The following is a 16068-nucleotide window of genomic DNA, read 5'->3' on the forward strand; positions in this document are numbered from 1 at the left end:
ATAAAGGTGTTTCTTTGGAATAGAGGTACTTACTAAACAGAAATAAAAAGGCGCAATGGCAACAGCATTAATTTATATAGCACATCTAACTTAGTAAAATGTCAAAGCTAAATGTAGAGATGTTCATGTATATACTAATTTCCCAATGTTGGTTTGCACTGATGTTAAACTCTGGCATTAAGGCTGAGCCTTGCCCACTCCAGAAAGAAGCAGCATGACACCCCTGGGAAACAGTTTCACACAAATTGGGTTTGCCATTATCCAGTGCAGGGTAAGAACTGGTCGGGAAATGCTCAAAGTTGGTCTGCTATCCAATTTTTAAATCCACCTGGAGATCATTTAAATGTTTTGGGAGTGCAGATATTTCCACAGTAGCTGTCAAAGTATTGAATGTTTTGGGCGGTGGGAAGGGGAGTTCTGCACATGCATCACTGACAGCTGCAGTTTGAATTCACTAAGATGCAGTTCATGAGTGACATGGGGTTATTTACATGAAAATAGAACTTGGGAAGAGACCAAGAGTATAACAGACAATAAATAGTTTTTGGATTTGAAGTTTATTTTATGAGTGAACCACTGTGTATAAGTAACATATCTAAAGAATAATGTCCTCTGCCAATGGTAGAGATTTAAAAATCCCCAAGAGTGTAAATCTTATTCACAGGGATGTTTGATATCTAACAGATGTTGAGATTTCACTCACTATAGACACCTAGAACGTCTATAATTTAACAATATCACAGCACTTTAACATGTCTAATAAATGCTACACACTTACTGACTTCTGTTCAATGATTTCTTGGACATTATTCTTTCAAAGTGTTGATCTTCCTTAAGGAACAGATGCACAAATAATGAGTCTGTAGGCAACACCCAGCTTACAAATAACGTAACACAGTCTCTTACTCTCAAGTAACATCTTGTAGGGGACTTGACAACACTCTCCAGCAACTTCAATTAACATATATTACACACATTCTCAATCACCATAGGTCACTTACAGACATCTAGAAGTAGCACCAAGTGGAAATAAGAGACCAGAAAAAGGCTCCTTCACCACTGGTGGAATTCAATCCTCCCCCCACCCCCAACACCCCAGCTCTGCTTTACTCCTCAGTTGCCAAACACATGTAAAGTGTGCAAACACAATTTTTAACATTAAGACTGTTTCATTTGGATTTCTCTAAAGTTGCCTGTGACTTGCGCCTGCACATCTGTTCCAGGTACAGCCCAATTCAGGGTTGGAATGCAAACAACAGCTGGAGAACCTGAACCTTTGAGGGGGCATCTGCCTGTCGCAGCCCCTGTGCTCAGATGAAGGAACATTTAAAATGAGTTTAAAATAATTTGTAAGGTACATATTATACTACTGAGGACAGCGATCTCCCTGAATAAAAATGGAAGCAGTGGTCTAAAAAGGAAGGAGGCTGCCAACTAGAAGGTGCTGATGAGTAGCATGCTATTCTGACTCCTGATGTCATTACAGTTACAGCCACTTCTGTTGGAAAACTGCCCTGTAACTTGGCTATCAATCAAAATATGTGATCAAAAGTGCATAAATAAATGCAATCTGCCTCAATAGCAGATATAAGCTGAATATACCAATGGAAGTAATGCTATCCAGTAACATTGAAACTGCCAAGGTCTCCTATTAAATATAAAGAGAAAGTCTGGGAAAGCAATGGGGTCTGCACAAGGGGATGACGGGCTCCTCTTGTATTTCCCATCTTCTTACTCATGTAAAGGGTCATCCACAAAGCAGATCCATGAAATCCTGCTTTCCCCACAAGTTATCTTGCCAGGAAAATACTGGTTGTCCAAACGACCACAATAGACCAGCTCCACACACACACACAGTTTGCAGCTCCACCACACGACAACACGGAGATGTGAGACTGGAATGAAGAATTAGGCTTCCGGGGGAAGGGAAGTCCTCAGCCATGAGAATAGCACAGCTGATATCTAGTAACAGGACGGTCCCAAATCAAAGACTGCTGGCCCAGGGAAAGAGGTTAAGATTGGCTGTCCAAGACAAGAGAAAGAACTGCAGAGCTAGTAAGATGGAGAAGGAGGACGTCAACGTGGTTCCACCACCGCAGTCTGAGGTATTCTCCTAAAACAATGACAAACATAACTCAGCAAATCCAAATAAATAGCACAATACATTACACTGAATTTATAACACAGGAACATTTAACTTAAATGATGTTCATGCTCTTAAAATAAAAGCAAAATGCTGCAGATGCTGGAAATGTGAAATAATAACAGAAAGTGCTGGAAAATCGCAGCAAAGTTTTTTTCTTTAATTTTTCATGGAATGTGGGGGTCACTGGCTGGACAAGCATTTATTGTCCTTGAACTACATGGTTTGCGAGATCATTTCAGAGGGCAATCAAGAGTCAGTCACATTGTTGTGTATCTGGAGTCACATTACGGCCAGACGGCATATTTCCTTCCCTAAAGGATATTAATTAACCATATGGGTTTTTACAACAAGCAATGATAGTTTCATGGTGATTATTACTGAAACTAGAATCACAGAGTCAGAATCACAGAAACATACAGTGCAGAAGAGGCCCTTCAGCCTATCGAATCTGCACAATACATAAAAAAACATCTGACCTACCTACCCAATCCCATTTGCCAGCACTGGGCCCATAGCCTTGAATGTTATGACAGACCAAGTGCTAATCCACATACTTTTTAAAAGATGTGAGGCAACCCGCCTCTACCACCCTCCCAGGCAGCGCATTCCAGGCCGTCATCACCCTCTGGGTAAAATGTTTTTTCTCAAATCCCCCTCACCTTGAACTTGTGTCCCCTCGTAACTGACCCTCCAACTGAGGGGAACAATTGCCCCCTATACACCCTCTCCATGCCCCTCATAATCTTGTGTATCTTGATCAAGTTGCCCCTCAGTCTTTTTTGTTCCAAGGAAAACAACCAAAGCCTATCCAACCTCTTCATGACTTAAATTTTCCATCCCAGGCAACATCCTGGTGAATCTTCTCTGCACCCCCTCCAGTGCAACCACATCCTTCCTATAATGTGGTGACCAAAATTGCACACAATACTCCAGCTATAAAACTCCAACATGACCTCCCTGCTTTTGTAATCTATGCCTCAATTGAGAAAGGCAAGTGTCCCATATGCCTTTTTCTCCACCCTGTTAATCTGCCCTTCTGCCTTCAGAGATCTATGGACAAACATGCCAAGGTTCCTTTGTTGCTCGGAACTTTCCAGTGTCATGCCATTTGAATTCTTCCTGGTCAAATGACTCCTTCCAAAGTGTATTGATTACAATGGAATGAGAGAAGCGCTAGCTAAGGTAGACTGGGAGCAAAGACTTTATGGTGAAACAGTTGGGGAACAGTGGAGAACCTTCCAAGCAATTTTCACAGTGCTCAGCAAAGGTTGATACCAACAAAAAGGAACGACAGGAGAAAGAGGGAAAAGCGACCATGGATATCTAAGGAAATAAGGGAGAGTTTCAAATTGAAGGAAAAAGTATACAAAGTGGCAAAGATTAGTGGGAGACTAAAGTATTGGGAAATCTTTAGGGGGCGACAGAAAGCTACTAAAAAGCTGTAAAGAAGAGTAAGATAGATTATGAGAGTAAACTTGCTCAGAATATAAAAACAGACAGTAAAAATTTCTACAAATATATAAAACAAAAAAGAGTGGCTAAGGTAAATATTGGTCCTTTAGAGGATGAGAAGGGAGATTTAATAATGGGAGATGAGGAAATGGCTGAGGAACTGAACAGGTTTTTGGATTGATCTTCACAGTGGAAGACATAAATAACATGCCAGTGACTAAATGAGGCTATGACCTTGAGATGATTGTTATCACTAAGGAGATAGTGATGGGCAAGCGAATGGGGCTAAAGGTAGACAAGTCTCCTGGCCCTAATGGAATGTATCCCAGGGTGCGAAAAGAGATGGCTAGGGAAATTGAAAATGCACTCGTAATAATTTACCAAAATTCACCAGACTCTGGGGTGGTCCCAGCGGATTGGAAATTAGCAAACGTGACACCACTGTTTAAAAAAGGAGGTAGGCAGAAAGCGGGTAATTATAGGCCAGTTAGTTTAACTTCGGTAGTAGGGAAGATGCTGGAATCTATCATCAAGGAAAAAATAGCGAGACATCTGGATGGAAATTGTCCCATTGGACAGACGCAGCATGGGTTCATGAAGGGCAGGTCGTATCTAACTAATTTAGTGGAACTTTTTGAGGACATTACCAGTGCGGTAGAAACGGGGAGCCCATGGATGTGGTATATCTGGATTTCCAGAAAGCTTTGGACAAGGTGCCACACAAACGGTTGTTGCATTAGATAATGATGCATGGTGGTAAGGGTAAAGTAGTAGCATGAAGAGAGGATTGATTAATTAATAGAAAGCAAAGAGTAGTGATTAATGGGTGTTTCTCTGGTTGGCAATCAGTAGCTAGTGGTGTCCCTCAGGGATCAGTGTTGGGTCCACAATTGTTCACGATTTACATAGATGATTTTGAATTGGGGACCAAGTGCAAAGTATCAACATTTACAGACGACACTAAGATGAGTGGTAAAGCAAAAAGTGCAGAGGATGCTGGAAGTCTCAGAGGGATTTGGATAGTTTAAGTGAATGGGCTAGGGTCTGGCAGATAGAATACAATGTTGACAAATGTGAGGTTATCCATTTTGGTAGGAATAACAGCAAAAGGAATTATTATTTAAATTTTAAAATATTAAAACATGCTGCTGTGCAGAGAGACCTGGGTGGGCTAGTGCATGAGTAGCAAAAAGTTGGTTTACAGGTGCAACAGGTGATTAAGAAGGCAAATGGAATTTTGTCCTTCATTGCTAGAGGGATGGAGTTTAAGACTAGGGAGGTTATGCTGCAATTGTATAAGGTGTTAGTGAGGCCACACCTGGAGTATTGTGTTCAGTTTTGGTCTCCTTACCTGAGAAAGGACGTACTGGCGCTGGAGGGTGTGCAGAGGAGATTCACTAGGTTAATCCCAGAGTTGAGGGGGTTGGATTATGAGGAGAGGTTGAGTAGACTGGGACTGTACGCGTTGGAATTTAGAAGAATGCGGGGGGATCTTATAGAAACATATAAAATTATGAAGGGAATAAGTAGGTTAGATGCGGGGAGCTTGTTTCCACTGGCGGGTGAAGCAGAACGAGGGAGCATAGCCTCAAAATAAGAGGAAGTAGATTTCGGACTGAGATTAGGAGGAACATCTTCACCCAAAGGGTTGTGAATCTATGGAATTCCCTCCCAGTGAAGCAGTTGAGGCTCCTTCATTAAATGTTTTCAAGATTAAGATAGATAGTTTTTTGAAGAATAAAGTAATAAAGGGTGATGGTGTTCGGGCAGGAAAGTGGAGCTGAGTCCACAAAAGATCAGCCCTGATCTGATTGAATGTCGGAGCAGGCTCGAAGGGCCAGGCGGCCTACTCCTCGTTCTTTTGTACCACCTCACATTTTTCAAGGTTAAATTCCATCTGCTCATTTGACCTTCCCGTCTATATATTCCTGTGACCCAAGACATTCAACCCACCTTGTGACTTTGTGTCATTTCCCAAACTTACTGATCCTACCCCCCAAAAAGAAACTTGTTTCATAATATTTTTTAACTGAATTCAAATTCCACCAGCTGCCATGGTTCAGCGACAATACCACTATGACATCATATATTTCCCCCTTGGCTGGCAGCATCTGTGGGGTGAGAAATAGAGTTGACCTTTTGAGGCAAATATGACTCTTCTTTGGACTAGATATTGCTAGATCTGCTGAGTTCTCCAGCCCTTTCTGTTTATATTGGCCCACATGCTCCACATGTACCTCCTCCGCACACCATACTTCATCTATCCCATCACGATATTCTTCTAATCCTTTCCCCCTCTTGTATTTATACAGTTTCCCCTTAAATGCCCCAACTCAAAAGGGATTAGATCATTTCTGAAAAGGAAATAAATAATATAATCTTTATTATTGTCACAAGTAGGCTTACAGTAACACTGCAATGACGTGACTGTGAAAAGCCCTAGACACCACATTCCGGCACCTGTTCGGGTACACTGAGAGAGAATTCAGAATGTCCAATTCACCTAACAAGCACGTCTTTCGGGACTTGTAGGGGGAAACTGGAGCACACGGAGGAAACCCATGCAGACACGGGGAGAACGTGCAGACTCCGCAAAGACAGTGACCTAAGCGGGAATCGAACCTGGGACCCTGATGCTGTGAAGTAACAGTGCTAACCACTACCGTGCTGCAGGGCAATTGTGAAATGGTGATGAATGGCACTAAGTAAACTGCTCTTGTAGAGAGCCAGCATGGACACAACAGGCTGAGTGCCCTTACTCTGTGTGTAATCATTCTGCAATCCTATCAAAGCACAATTACATTGAATTGAAAAAACAAACAGTGGAGGAAATAAAGATTAAGGTGCATGACTGGAAAAAAAACATTTTCAATGATAGAGAAAGGGGACTAGTTAAACCAGAAGGTAACATCTGTAAATAAGAGTGCACAAACAATAGGATACATTCAAAATGGAGATCTGTGGGATACAGATTAGACAGATTCCCCAGGGGATCTGTGGGGTACAGGCTAAGCAGATTCACCAGAAGATCAGTGCAACGGGGTACAGATCAGACAGATTCTCTGGGGATCTGTGAGGTACAGGCTAGGCAGAGCCCCAGTGGATCTGTGGGGTACGGATTAGACAGATTCCCCAGGGGATCTGTGGGGTATAGATTGGACAGATCCCCAGGAGATCTGTAGGGTATAGATTAGACAGGTTCCCAGGGGATCTATGGGGTGCAGATTAGACAGATTCCAGGGGACCTATGGGGTGCAGATTAGACAGATTCCCAGGCGACCTGTACGGTATAGATTGGACAGATTCCCAGGAGATCTGTAGAGTATAGATTAGACAAATTCCCAGGAGAACTGTAGGGTATAGATTGGACAGATTCCCAGGAGATCTGTAGAATATAGATTAGACAGATTCCCCAGGAGAACTGTAGGGTATAGATTGGCCAGATTCTCAGGAGATCTGTAGAGTATAGATTAGACAAATTCCCAGGAGAACTGTAGGGTATAGATTAGACAGATTCCCAGGAGATCTGTACAGTATAGATTAGACAGATTCCCAGGAGAACTGTAGGATATAGATTGGACAGATTCCCAGAAGATCTGTAGGGTATAGATTAGACAGATTCCCAGGAGATCTGTAGGGTATAGATTAGCCAGATTCCCAGGAGATCTGTAGGGTATAGATTGGACAGATTCCCAGGAGATCTGTCGGGTATAGATTAGACAGATTCCCAGGAGATCTGTCGGGTATGGATTAGACAGATTCCCAGGAGATCTGTGGGGTATAGATTGGACAGATTCCCAGGAGTTCTGTAGGGTATAGATTAGACAGATTCCCAGGAGATCTGTACGGTATAGATTAGACAGATTCCCAGGAGAACTGTAGGATATAGATTGGACAGATTCCCAGGAGAACTGTAGGATATAGATTGGACAGATTCCCAGAAGATCTGTAGGGTATAGATTCGACAGATACCCAGGAGATCTGTAGGGTATAGATTAGCCAGATTCCCAGGAGATCTGTAGGGTATAGATTAGCCAGATTCCCAGGAGATTTGTAGGGTATAGATTGGACAGATTCCCAGGAGATCTGTCGGGTATGGATTAGACAGATTCCCAGGAGATCTGTGGGGTACAGATTGGACAGATTCCCAGGAGTTCTGTAGGGTATAGATTAGACAGATTCCCAGGAGATCTGTAGGGTATAGATTGGACAGATTCCCAGGAGATCTGTGGGGTATAGATTGGACAGATTCCCAGGAGTTCTGTAGGGTATAGATTAGACAGATTCCCAGGAGATCTGTAGGGTACCGATTGGACAGATTCCCAGGAGATCTGTCGGGTGTAGATTGGACAGATTCCCAGGAGATCTGTAGGGTATAGATTGGACAGATTCCCAGGAGATCTGTAGGGTGCAGATTAGACAGATTCGCCAATGGATCAGTGGTATACAGATTAGACAGATTTGCCAATGGATCAGTGGGGTACAGATTAGACAGATTTGCCAATGGATCAGTGGGGTACAGATTAGACAGATTCCCCAGGGGATCTGTGGGTATAGATTAGAGAGATTCCCAGGAGATCTGCAGGTTATAGATTAGACAGATTCCCCAGGAGAACTGTTGAGACAGATTCCCAGGGGATCTGTGGTGCACAGATTAGGTAAATTTCCCCAGGAGATGATGGGATACAGATGAGACAAAAATATTGTGTAGCAAAATAAAAAGTTCCTTGGATCAGGAGTGAAATTTAAATTCAATTTACACTTTAGGAAGAAGCATCTGACCAACCTAGAGCCAAGAGTAAAAATCAAAATCAAACTGAATATAAAAGTTGGCAAAGAGGATGGAATAAGGTAAAGAGATGTTTGACAGTAGCAGCAAGGGAAACCTCAGTAAGGTCTGGAATGATAGAGATAATAAATAAAAACTTAAGAACCAGAATTATCCACAGTGGGTGATTCACAGAACGGGAAACCCTGTTGACAATGGCGGGATCAGAGGTACCCTGCGCTGGCCAATGGCGGGCTGCAGCCGCTGTTGTGAAACATGCCGCTGGGGTGCGTGGAAAATTATGCCCTTGCCTCAGTTTCCAACTGAGTGTGATAGGAGGAATGAAGGCGTATAAGGGGAGTGCGTGGAACAATTAATTTGGATAAGGGAGGGTTACTTGAAATTGGTGGGACTTCAAGTGCAACAACCTGAAGGCCGGTGTTCTGGAATGTCAATGGGAATGAGAAATCGGGTAAGGTACATCGGGTATGACAATGTAAGCTTGAGAAAAGAGGCTTTGAGATCTGGTTTCCAGTGTAGACTGAAATGAGAGGAAGTAGAGTTATGGAATTTGTAATCTGAAAATGTGGAATATGGGCAAGCTGAAAAGAAATTTACCTGATGAGGTAAAAAAAGGTGAGTGGACCTGAGCAGGAAATGCTACAACAACACCAATGGTGGGAGGTAGGTGAATGAAAACGGGTGTAACAGCATTCACCCATTCAAAGTTAAATGTATACAGTTACAAGGAATGTAAGGCATTTTAGACATAGATATTAAGAGAGTTCCTATACACTTCTGACTATGCATTAGTATTTAGATAGAGGATCTCTTGGGTTCGAGACTTGGGCCTAGATTGTCTCTTGCAATTCCGTCCCGCTATCATTGCTAGCAAGGACGGAGAATTTGGCGCACCATTCGCTGGGGGCGGGATTCTCTACGCCTGCCACTTGTCAATGGGATTTCCCATTGAAGCTAGCCCATGCAGGCGATATACATGTGGGCGGGCTGCACTGCCAGGGGGACCAGAGAATTCCACCGCCATCGAACAGCCAGAGAATCCCACACTTGCTGTTTTAAAACAACATAGATGTTATTGATAAAGTGTGACAGGGAAAGTACAGCAACAAAATTGCTACATGAAGTCAGTGGTCCATAACTTCTGATATTCCGGGAGTGCTTTCTGGGGTATATACCCCAAAGATATGCTGTGGAACCCACGCCCCAATCTCCGGAAGTCGTCAAGTAAGGATTGCACATCAATTGTCTGGAAATTCAAAATTCCATTGGGCAACTGTCCTGTAATGGATACCATCTGAAAGTATGATATAAACTTTGGATGGTTCCGACTGTCTTACAGTATTAGTTACCCAGTAAAAATGAGAAGAATTAAAACTACTTCCAACTCCTGGGTAACTATAGTACTGACCCCCACCAGACCCCTGCTCCCACCTCCACCCTGTGAACTCACCACAAGACAGCACCACTGACCACCTTAACATTGATCACCGAACATCCGACTGACCACCCAAAACCTTCCCTAATCACCTGTCCACCCAAACACCCAAATCCCCTACTGACCACCTGACCCCCTGAACACCCAAATCCCCCAATGACCACTTAACCCCCCCGAGCACCCACTAATCACTGAACCTTCCCAATACCCTATCCCTCCACTGACTACCCTTCTCTCAACCACCTAACTGCACCTCATCTCGTGACCCACCGACCCCCATGCCTCCACTGACCACATAGGCACCTGGCCACCTACCCCCACCCCAGAGCAACCAGCCCCAGACCACTCCACCCATCCTCCCACACCATCGACCCCTCCGACCGATAGAAAAGTGTAGCTATGAGGAGAGATTGGATAGGTTTGGGTTATTTTCATCAGAACAAAGAAGGCTGAGAGGTGACTTAATTGAGGTGTAGAAAATTATGAGGGGAAGAGATAAAGCGGACAGGATATTGTTTCTCTTGAACTTGGGGACATAGATTCAAGATAAGTGGCAGAAGGTGTAGAAGGGGACATGAGGAAGAACTTTCTTATGCCGAATAGTAGTGGGAGTCTGAAACTCACTGCCCGAGTAGGTGCTGGAGGCACCAACCCTGAATTCTTTTAAGAAGTACTGGATCTGCACCTTAAGTGCTCTAAGCTTCAGGGCCATGGACCGGGTGCAGATAGGTGGAATTAGAAAGGGCACCTGGGCGTCCTCGGGTTGGCCTGGACAAGATGGGCCGAATGGCCTCCTTCTGTGCTGTAACTTTTCTCTGGTTCGATGAAACCCCATGGTCATACAACTCCTCACTCCCGCCGCCCAGCCAACACCTGCTCCCTCTCAATACTACCCACTTAGCTTACAAATAAATCTACCTTCTCCCTGGCTTGAAAGTGTCTGAACCTTTAAACTTATTTGCTTTATGGCAGCTAGTCATAAAAAAGGGGGTATGGCTTTCTCACCTCCAACTTTCCAGCCCTCGACTGAAGGCTTCAGGAGATCAGGCAAGAAAGGATTGGCTGGATCATGAGTTAGGAGACTAGGAGCAGAGTGGCAATCCGACTCTGATTGTAAGTCCATGGAATTTCAGGCTCAATGTAACACAGGAAGTGCATATTGCACTTGACTTTTAATGTATTTTAACAGATCTCCCCGGTGCTTCTTATGGTGAATCGGAGGAAGCACTATTGATGACACCATTATTATAAAATAAAAGCTTGAAAGGAAGTAAATGGAGCTTTCATTTTACAGCCGATGCTAAATGCAAAACCTACACATCAAATCAACATATAGCACACCAAACATATACATGCATTTTGTACCATATTGGGCATTGTTTCGAACGTATTCAGTCCCAGATTCAGCCCATCTAGCCCACCCATTCAGTGTTACCACAGTGCGTTAATCCTATTTGTTGGCAAGAACCTGGAAATTCACCCAAAAGATTGGCTGATCTATCAAATTTTGCACCCTGGAATTTTCAGGACGTGAAGATCCCAGCCAATCTATTCCTTTTTCAAATACAACTGCCAGGATTCTACATTTGAGAGACTAAGTGCTGACGCTGGGACTGAATCGCGAGTGTTCTATGAAAGGGGCGCCGGTCCCAGAACAATTCAAGATCTGTTCATGGGCTAGCACTGGCACCACGTGGAACTAGAGCAATTCCTTGTTAAAAAAAAATATGTTTATTAAGAATTTTTAAACAAAATTTTCAACCATATAAACAAACCCCCCCCCCCCGTAACAAAAAGAAAAGAAAGCTCGCATAGCAAGACATAAACATGGCAAGTCAATATGATACAGATCTTTGTACATTGGATTCCTCCCGTACATATCAGTTTTCCGGATCATTCAAGTATTTTCTTGCTCAGATGCCCCCCAGAAAAAAAAACCCTTCCCCATCCCTCCCTCTTCCCCCCCCCCAAGAAAGATATCCCCCCCTCCCCACCCCCCCCCCCCCCCTTCCCCACCTGGGCTGCTGCTGCTGATCGGACTTCAACTAACGCTCCGCGAGATAGTCTAGGAACGGTTGCCACCGCCTGTAGAACCCCTGCGCAGACCCTCTCAAGGCAAACATTATCCTCTCCAACTTGGATAAACCCTGCCATGTCATTTATCCAGGCTTCCACACTGAGGGGCTTCGCATCTTTCCACACTAACAAGATCCTCCGCCGGGCTACCAGGGACGCAAAGGCCAGAATGCCGGCCTCTTTCGCCTCCTGCACTCCCGGCTCGTCCACTACTCCAAATAATGCTAGCCCCCAACTTGGTTTGACCTGGACTTTCACCACCTTAGATATAGTTCTCGCAACTCCCCTCCAGAACCCATCCAGTGCCGGGCACGACCAAAACATATGGGCATGGTTCGTTGGGCTTCCTGAGCACCTCCCACATCTGTCCTCCATCCCAAAGAACCTACTCAGCCTCGCCCCCGTCATATGCGCTCTGTGAACAACCTTAAATTGTATCAGGCTAAGCCTGGCACACGAGGAACAGGAATTAACCCTACTTAGGGCATCAGCCCGCAGACCCTCCTCAATCTCCTCCCCCAGCTCCTCTTCCCATTTACCCTTCAGCTCCTCTACCAAAGCCTCCCCCTCTTCTTTCATCTCCTGGTATATCGCCGACACCTTGCCCTCTCCGACCCATACGCCCAAAATCACCCTGTCTTGAATCCCCTGTGCCGGGAGCAGCGGGAATTCCTTCACCTGCTGCCTCACAAACGCCCTCACTTGCATGTACCTGAAAGCGTTTCCCGGGGGTAGCCCAAACTTCTCCTCCAGCGCCCCTAAGCTCGCAAATGTCCCATCGATGAACAGGTCCCCCATTCTTCTAATCTCTGCCCGATGCCAGCTCTGAAACCCCCCGTCCATCCTTCCTGGGACAAACCGATGGTTATCTCTGATCGGGGTCCACACCGAGGCTCCCATCGCACCTTTGTGCCGTCTCCACTGCCCCCAGATCTTTAGCTTGCCGCCACCACCGGACTCGTGGTGTACCTTGTCGGCGAGAGCGGCAGCGGTGCCATCACCAGCGCCCCCAGGCTCGTTCCTTTGCAGGACGCCATCTCCAATCTCTTCCATGCCGCCCCCTCTCCCTCCATCACCCACTTATGAATCAGCGCCACGTTGGCTGCCCAGTAGTAGCCACCCAGATTCGGCAACGCCATCCCTCCTCTATCTCTACTACGCTCCAGGAACCCCCTCCTTACCCTCGGGGTCTTACCTGCCCACACAAAACCCATAATGCTCCTGCCTACCCTCTTAAAAAAGGCCTTGGTGATCACAATTGGAAGGCATTGGAATACAAAAAGAAACCTCGGGAGGACCACCATTTTAATCGACTGTACCCTGCCCGCTAGCGAGAGTGGCAACATGTCCCACCGTTTAAAGTCCTCCTCCATCTGCTCCACCAGCCACGTCGAATTAAGTTTGTGCAGGTCCCCCCAGCTCCTAGCTACCTGGATCCCCCAAGTATCAAAAGCTCCTTTCCGCCCTCCTCAATGGTAGGTCGTCTATCCCTCTTCCCTGATCCCCCGGATGCACCACAAAGAGCTCACTCTTCCCTACATTGAGCTTGTAGCCCGAGAAGTCCCCAAACTCCCTTAGGATCTGCATGACCTCCACCATCCCCTCCACTGGGTCCGCCACATACAGCAACAGGTCGTCTGCGTACAGCGACACTCAATGCTCCTCTCCCACTCGAACCACCCCCCTCCATTTCCTGGACTCCCTTAATGCCATGGCCAAAGGTTCAATTGCTAATGCAAACAACAGGGTGGACATGGGGCACCCTTGCCTCGTCCCTCGATACAGCCGAAAATACTTTGACCTCCGCCGATTCGTAACCACACTCGCCACCGGGGCTCTATACAGGAGCTTAATCCAACTGATAAACCCCGCCCCAAACCCAAACCTTCGCAACACTTCCCAGAGATACTCCCACTCTACTTGGTCAAAGGCCGTCTCCGCGTCCATAGCTGCCACTATCTCCGCCTATCCCTCCACCGATAGCATCATTATCACGTTTAGGAGTCTTCGCACATTGGTATTTAGCTGCCTACCCTTTACAAATCCCATCTGGTCCTCGTGAATCACCCCCGGGACACAGTCCTCAATCCTCGTAGCCAACATTTTTGCCAGCAACTTAGCATCTACGTTCAGGAGCGAGATCGGCCTATACGACCCGCATTGCAGTGGGTCCTTGTCCCGCTTCAGGATCAAAGAGATCGTCGCCTCCGACATTGTCGGCGGCAGAGTACCCCCCCCCCCTTGCCTCATTGAAGGTCCTTACCAGCAACTGGGCTAGCGGGTCTACATACTTCCTATAGAACTCCACCGGGAACCCATCCGGCCCCGGGGCCTTCCCTGCCTGCATGCTCCCCAGTCCTTTAACCAGCTCCTCCATCCCAATTGGTGCCCCCAAACCAGCCACCTCCTGCTCCTCCACCCTCGGGAACCTCAGTTGGTCCAAGAATCGTCGCATCCCCTCCTTTTCCCCTGGGGGCTGGGACCTATACAGCTCCTCGTAGAAGGCCTTGAATACCTCATTCACTTTCACCGCACTCCGCACCGTAGTTCTCCTGCCATCCTTGACTCCACCTATTTCCCTCGCTGCCATCCTCTTACGGAGCTGATGTGCCAGGATCCGGCTCGCCTTCTCCCCATACTCATACATCGCCCCCTGTGCCTTCCTCCACTGTGCCTCTGCCTTCCCTGTGGTCAATAGGTCGAGCTCCGTCTGGAGACTTTGTCTCTCCCTGAGTAGTCCCTCATCAGGGGCCTCTGCATATCTCCTGTCCACTCTTAAAATCTCCCCCACTAACCTCTCCCTTTCCCTGCCCTCTCCCTACTCCCTATGAGCCCTGATGGAGATTAACTCTCCCCTGACCACCGCCTTCAGCGCCTCCCAGACTACCCCCACCTGCACCTTCCCGTTGTCGTTGGCCTCCAGATACCTTTCGATGCACGCCCGCACCCTCCCACACACTTCCTCGTCTGCCAGCAGTCCCACATCCAACCGCCACAGCGGGCGTTGGTCCCTCTCCTCCCCCAGCTCTAATTCCACCCAGTGCGGGGCGTGGTCTGAAATGGCTATGGCCGAATACTCCGTTCCCTCCGCTTTCGGGATCAATGCCCTGCCCAGAACAAAAAAATCTATCCGGGAGTAGGCCTTGTGTACATGAGAGAAAAAAGAAAATTCTCTGGCCAAAGGCCTGGCAAATCTCCACTAATCTACTCCCCCCATCTGATCCATAAACCCCGAGCACCTTGGCCGCAGCCGGCCTCTTTCCGGTCCTAGATCTGGAGCGATCCAATGCTGGGTCCAACACCGTGTTGAAATCCCCACCCATTATCAAGCTTCCTACCTCCAAATCCAGAATACGCCCCAACATCCGTTTCATGAATACAGCATCGTCCCAATTCGGGGCGTATACATTTACCAATACCACCCCCGTCCCCTGCAACCTACTGCTCACCATCACGTATCGGCCTCCATTGTCCACTACTATGTTCCTGGCCTCAAACGACACCCGCTTCCCCACCAGTATTGCCACCCCTCTATTCTTCGCATCCAGCCCCGAATGGAACACCTGTCCTACCCATCCCTTCCTTAACCTGACCTGATCTGCCACCTTCAGATGTGTCTTCTGAAGCATGACCACGTCTGCCTTCAGTCCCTTTAAGTGCGCGAACACTCGGGCCCTCTTAACTGGCCCATTTAGGCCTCTCACATTCCACGTGATCAGCCGGATTGGGGGGGCTACCCACCGCCCCCCTGCCGACTAGCCATCTCCTATCTTAGGCCAGTCCCGTGCCCTCGTCTCCCGCACCCTCCAGTCCCCCAGACGGGGAGCCCCCGCCCCGACCACCTCTTCCATTTTCAATTCCCCCTCGGCCAGTGCAGCAGCAACCCTATTGTCCCCCCCTCTCCCTCCTCCCCTCCCCCCTCCCCGCTAGATCCGAATCTAGCTCTTTTGCTCCCCCATAATACTTCCGTAAGTCAGCTGACTCCTGCTGACCCCGCCTTCCCCCACCTTCCCGTTGACTCTTCCCCCCCCCCGTGTGGAAATCCCTCCTCCTCCTTGCGCTCCTCCACCACCTCCCTCCTTAACGCGGGAAAAAACCCGCGCTTTCCTGAGCCAGCCCCGCCCCCTGTGGCGCAGCTCCTGCTGCGGCCTTATCCCAGTTCCCCCATCC

General features: G+C 47.1%; 1 protein-coding gene across 4 annotated transcripts in view; it reads right to left on the minus strand.

Annotated features, from left to right (window-relative positions):
• Nucleotides 1-538: 538 nt before the first annotated feature.
• Nucleotides 539-16068, minus strand: part of cacna2d2a (calcium channel, voltage-dependent, alpha 2/delta subunit 2a) — a 1719882-nt gene continuing 1704352 nt past the window's right edge. For all 4 annotated transcript variants that reach the window (XM_072472012.1, XM_072472009.1, XM_072472008.1 and 1 more), the window contains one exon: nucleotides 539-2113. In XM_072472012.1, the coding sequence (XP_072328113.1) occupies nucleotides 1985-2113 (129 nt within the window). In that variant the 3' untranslated portion in view covers nucleotides 539-1984. The remainder of the gene's footprint in view (nucleotides 2114-16068) is intronic.

This window comes from Scyliorhinus torazame, chromosome 13, assembly GCF_047496885.1.
Source record: "Scyliorhinus torazame isolate Kashiwa2021f chromosome 13, sScyTor2.1, whole genome shotgun sequence".
NCBI classification, from domain to species: Eukaryota; Metazoa; Chordata; class Chondrichthyes; order Carcharhiniformes; family Scyliorhinidae; genus Scyliorhinus; species Scyliorhinus torazame.